Here is a 6,000-nt window from a genome sequence, read left to right on the forward strand (position 1 = left end):
CAGTGATATAAACGGACATCTACCTGTGAACCTAAAATTATTTTCCCCCATACTGACCTCTGTAACTCAGCATTGTGACCATTTGTTTTCTTTTCTGCAGGCTTTTCACTCTGCTGTGACTTATGTTGATCTTGCTGTCCACATCATGTATTTCCATTTAATAGCTTGCGAGCCCCAGTATCTGAGCTGGGATCTCTTCTTTAGGTTAGACAAAGGCTTGAGTGCCAGTTGTACCATATCTGTATGATAAATTTAGGCTGGACGAGTTTTGCACATTATACCATCAGACTTCTCATGTAAGAAGACTGCTTTGTTTTCCAGGGATGTCTTATTTGTACCCAAGCAACCCGCTATGGTGTTTCAGGTGGCTGATATGTGGAATGACCCATCCTGTCATGCCACTTAGGTGATTTCAACTGAAGAATGCAAACTCACTGCTCTGTTCTTAGCCAAGCTTGCCTATTTTAGGTCACATGTGGCACATTGAGGTTTTTCTGAGAACGATAGTAGTCTGTTTTAGGTTTTGGAATGAGTTTCATTTACCCAGTTAATCTAAATTCATTTTAATCTCAGGCATACACTTGACAATCTGTGGTCTTGACACTTGTCTGATCAGGCTTCTTATTTCTTGTCTGGTGGACCTTGGTCTGATTTTGTTTAAGGTCATTAAGGCATTCCTTAATTTTTAAAGGAGGCCTTAGTGATTGAAATGCTTAGAAGACACTGGGCACTGAAGATCTTGTCAGTTGTCATCTATCCTTTCATTGATAAGGTTTTTGAGAAGCTGGCTTATGCACAAGCCCTATCATTGTTTTGAAGGATTACTGCTTCTAAGATCAGTTTTGGGTTTGTCACTGCCCCTCACTTGGGACTGTGCTTAAGGTTAAAGGTTTATTCACTTTAATCCTCCTCTGTCTCGCGGTGGCTTTTATTACAGTTGATCACCAGATTATTGCTGAAATGACTGAGAAGTTTCAGTGGGCATTGTTTTCTTGGTGTGGCTTACACCCTACCTTTTTGGTCTGGACTGTAGTAATACCACAAGGCTTTATACTGAGCCCTGCCCTTTTCACTGTTTTTCTGGTGTACTTGGGTGTTTTTACTAAGTACAGAAGTTTGAGGTATCACTACTATGCTGTTAACACATTGCTCTTCATCATGTTCTGTCAGAACTGTGTTGATTTTCAGTTCTTCAGCAAATAACTGACTGTATCCCTTAGTAGATACTTGGTAATTAGCTTATTGTTGGCACAGTAATGTAGTTGCCATAGTTGTGTTTGCCTCTCTCAGGGACTCACATTTCCCACTTTTTAATCCTTATATTATCTGTGGGAGTAATGGGCCTGAATTCATGCCAAGATACATGACCTTGTAGTTGTACTTGAAGACAAATTGACACTAAAGAACCATGTGCCAACTGTTGTTAAGTCATCATACTTTCACCCAATGAACATTGCCTGGTCCAAGCCCCCTTTTACCACCTGATGACCTGCTTTGTCTTTATGCACATTTTTGTTTCATCATGCATCAGTCATTACAGCACCCTTTACCTAGTACTAATGCACTTTGAACGTGGTCACCTGCAGCTGGCACAAAACTCCACTGTCCAGTTACTAACTGTTACCTCACATTGCCAACATATTAATCTGTTTTTTTTTGGAGGCTTTATTGACTGCTTTTTCAGTCTTCTATCATCTGCAAACTCCCCTCATGATATATCTCCCCCTTTGATGACTGTGTTTTTTTTCCAGCTTATGTTTGTCTCTAAGCTAAAACATTAGCTTTAATCCCTGTATATAAGCAGATGAATGCATACTGCCTTAACAAATAATTAAAAAAGGAAATAAATTGCATAGCAAATTTTCACTGTATAACTGCTTTAAGAAACTTTCTGTATACAGTATGAATCCTTAAGCATCTTGATGCTTTGTTTATAATCTGAATAAAGCTTGATAAAATGTAACGCAACTTTTAGAAGTCTCAGTCATCCATTTGAAGTCTTTTTTTTCCCCTTCTAGGCGAAACTTACATCAGTTAGCCTGCGAGGAATGAATACTTCCAACTCTACCAATGACATGAGTGCCAATGATTTCCATAGCAACTCTGCCTTTGAAGGAATCGGAGATGATGACTTATAAGCAATACATTTCTCCTAATGTGTGGGCCTACAGTGCTGGTCAGAGAGCAGATTTTATCACATTACATGCTGAAGTCTTACTTCCCTAGTATGTTTTGGGGTACCATTTTATTATTCATTCATGGCTGTTACCCCTTTAGATCCTACTTTTCTGGTAGGGGGAGAGGGGGTATGCAGCCTGAGCAAAGCTGCAGGAAATGCTGCTTTCATTGTCATTTGCACATCTCATAGATGTAAACGATTGAACATTTTGGGTGCTTTCACCTTGCTCTCTTCTAGATCTTGGGAGAGGGGCTTTAAGCTTTGTGAGTCAGTGGGCAATTGTATATATTTTCAAACTGGATATGTATTTATACCATTCAGTGCAGAATCTCACAGTTATAAGTTAATAAAAGATGTTAGTGGCCTTTCTGAACATATGATAAGCAAGCCTCTCCAAGGCTGGCACCTATGTCAGGACCTGGCTAAGCACTTATAGTCATGTATTTGTTGATAATGTTGAGGGAAGGCATAGATGTACAGTAAGCTTTGAAGTTAAGAATGTAAGTCAGTCTGTAGAGAATTTGTTGCTCCCAAGGTAATGTAACATTTGCAGGTGTTTACATTAAAATATACTTTATCTAGAGGCAGTTGCCCCTCTTGTTGTCATTTTACTGGTCTAGTAGGATGATTTTCAGTTTTGTGGAGCTATTACGTTAAGTATATTGCCAGAAATAAAAAGAAATGAGGTGCAACTATCTGTATAAAAAGCTGCATTTCAACTGTGCACTTATATTTTGCACTAAAAATGTAGTACCCCTGCCTGCCATAAAGAAACCGCTAAGACAGAGATGGAGAATTACAGTTTCAGTTTATTGTGTTAAATTAATGCAGATCAGCTTTGCACAACAGCTTTGTGGTAAATTTTAGAGTTTTCACTTCTTCTTTTACCTTTGCTAGGTTTGAATCTTTTTTGTTTGTGCCAGCTGGTCTTTGGAATACTAGGCTTTTGGAGGTGATGTATTTCACTGCTGTTCAACTCCAGCCTTCGTAAAAAATAGTCTGAATTATTGTCAGCTTCTATGCCAGATTTAAATGACACTAACAATAATTGTATTTTGGTTGTGAAAGCTAGCATGCAAAATTAATCCCAGAATGTCCTTACTCAGAGAAGACAGAGTTTGCAGACATGTTGTTTTCCAGGGTTTGTCTTAACAGTGCGTATGGTTAGATTTCTGAAAGGAATGCTTGTTCAATAATGCATGATACACACACGCACCATTTCTGAGCCAGTGGTATAGGATTTGGGCTTCTAATGCAATGCATCACTAAGCTTACTTAGGTTAGAATTTGTAATAGATTGCAGTATAGAGGCCATTATACCCTAGAGTGTGAGTTCCTGTTGTTTATTTGTATGTAGCATTCATGCTCATTAATTCTTTGGCAGAATTAATGTTGTTACAGAACCCCACATTGCCCAGATGTAAAGTTCAGATACCGATGGTAGAGAAATGTATTTTTATACTTTTAAGTTCTAATTACCTGCTTGTCAAAGCAGTCAGCATGATTATTTTGTCCAGCCTTCCTCAGTTCTTCATTGTAGAACTCTGTCTTCATGACATCATTCACTTACTGGCCCATTTGTTTTACCATAACATCATCAGCAGTCTATATCATTCTGGGTGTGTGTGTGTGTGGGGGGGGGAGGTCTGCCTCTTCAGGGAAGACTTGCCTTCCAGTAGCCATCTTACTGGTGTCCATGCAGTGGACCAAGAGTCAGGAGTGGCAATGATGTGTCACAATGCATGGAAAGAATATGTTGCTGTGATTTTTGCAACTCAGCCTGTTGCCTAGCACTGACATGCAGGTGTGTGTGTTGATGCAGGTGGTTTATGAGTTGCTGTATATGCTGTACCCTACATACTGCATCTCAGTCTGTCATTGCTAATGTACCTTTATTTATCTGTTTTGCCCACTCACATGGGATGCCATGTCCCTGCTGGCCTGTTTGTTCCTGTTTGTTACTCCACACCTACCCTTGAAACATGCTAGAAAAGGGGGGGGGGTAAAAAGCCAGGGGCTACAGCCAAAACCGTTTGCAGTACGTGACTGTGCCTAGCTGCTGAGTGCACTTTTGTGAATGTTTCAGATGCACACTTGAAATGAGGCACAGTTCTGAGATTTCCCAGGGATGGTATTATGTTAGGACTTCCACGAGCTCCATCTCCTTGAAATGCACAGTCTGGTCCTGACTTCTTAGTCACATCCCTTTCCATCTTTCTCCTCCAACACCAGCTTACAGTCAGGACCAAAACCACTGCACTTGCAGAGTCAGCACAATCACATAGTCTTTTATAAATCCTTTGCTTTGCTTGGGAGTAGCTTGTAGCCTATGATTTGATCTTAAGCCATTCCTTGGGAAAGGAGAGCAGATTCTGTCCACTTAGTCGTCTCTCTGGACCGACTCTCCAGTCCCAGGCCTGTTTGTCAGACTTGGGTTGTTAGTGACGCATGTCGATGCTCTGCCCCTGCACCAGAACGCTGCCACTTATTCCATCTCACTTTGATGTGTTCTGCTGTGTAACTTGTAGGTAAACGCTGTTTTCAGTGAAGACGGTCCATGTTAAACTCACTTCTGTGGCAGCAGTCTTGGCCACAGCACATTGGCTTCAACACTCGTCGGAGCAGAATTCATTTTTATTCAGCTTTACTCTGTTAAATCAGAGATGCATTACCGTTACTAATAATTACTGTGTTTTTCATTCCCTGTGTAGTAAAAGGATTTGGGGTTGGCGTGTACCTTAAGCTTGTAGAACATTACACTGAAAAAAAAATGTTAAGGCTGGTTTTGTGATGGCCGCTGTTTGCTCAAGTTATTGCATGCATTGAGATTTCATCACCAGGCTGTGTTCACAAGGATTCATCTAAACTGTGCAGAGCACCATGTGCCTATGGGGCAGAGAGCATGCTGTAGTTGGCACTTACTGTAAACCTGCTTGTGTAATGAAACTGACTTTTATTGAGTATATTGTTCCAGAAAGATATTTAATGTGACTTTTATGAAACTTAGTGCATTGGAGTTAGTACTGAAAGGTAACTTGCATCTTTGCCCAAAGAAAATAAGCTACATTAAACACTTTAAGGAACTGTTTTCCAGTTAGCTACAAGATCTGATAAAATCTCTCAAGGGCCAGTGCTATAGGTCTGCTTGCACTTGAAATGTAATCATTTTGCACAAATCTGGACTAGTATGGACATGTGAAAAGGCCTACGCTGTGACAGGCTTTGCATCCTTGCAGTGAGCCTTGCTAAGCTCACAGCAAGGGCTGTGAAAGAATATGGATCCAGTTGTCAGAAAATGCCAAATCATTTGTTAAAATATTTTGCACAGAATGTTTTATTTGTACACACCTGAGAAAGAAGTGTTCAAACATAATTCTTTAAAAGGAAATCAGTAACAAACTAAGAGTCTGTAATCAAAAATGTGTATTATAATACAAATTAATGTTTACAGAATTATGTTACCATTAAGTTTTTTCTTGCTAAATATGTTTACAATTTACAGCAAATGAAATTAATATCCTGTAATGTTTAGTGTATTTTACAAACTAGAAATTGAATGTAATGTTTAAATTTTGCTTTGAAGCCCTTTTCATTTTGGTGTCTGCATTTTATGTAAATGTTATGTTAATGGCTCTTTACATGCTGAAGTCAAGTACTGTGATGGGGTGTTTTGAGGGGGGTCTTGCACAACAACAGTCATTTGTTAAAAAGAAGCTAATTCATGTTGTTGTGTTTAACTTTCCTGTACTAACAGCTACCCCCTATTTCTTGTCAACAGTGGAGGAAATTCTCAGCATTTGCATAGCTGGCAGACTGTTTCA

The 6,000-nt window shown here is 39.5% G+C and overlaps 1 protein-coding gene across 2 annotated transcripts in view; it reads left to right on the plus strand.

Annotated features, from left to right (window-relative positions):
• SNX17 (sorting nexin 17) overlaps positions 1–5,771 on the plus strand; it is a 1,062,675-nt gene extending 1,056,904 nt beyond the window's left edge. For both annotated transcript variants that reach the window (XM_044061496.1, XM_044061495.1), the window contains one exon: positions 2,019–5,771. In XM_044061496.1, coding sequence (XP_043917431.1) covers positions 2,019–2,138 — 120 coding nt within the window. In that variant the 3' untranslated portion in view covers positions 2,139–5,771. The remainder of the gene's footprint in view (positions 1–2,018) is intronic.
• Positions 5,772–6,000: the final 229 nt, after the last annotated feature.

The sequence above is a fragment of the Protopterus annectens genome, chromosome 2.part0 (genome assembly GCF_019279795.1).
Source record: "Protopterus annectens isolate FY-2018-M chromosome 2.part0, PAN1.0, whole genome shotgun sequence".
Taxonomy (NCBI): Eukaryota; Metazoa; Chordata; order Ceratodontiformes; family Protopteridae; genus Protopterus; species Protopterus annectens.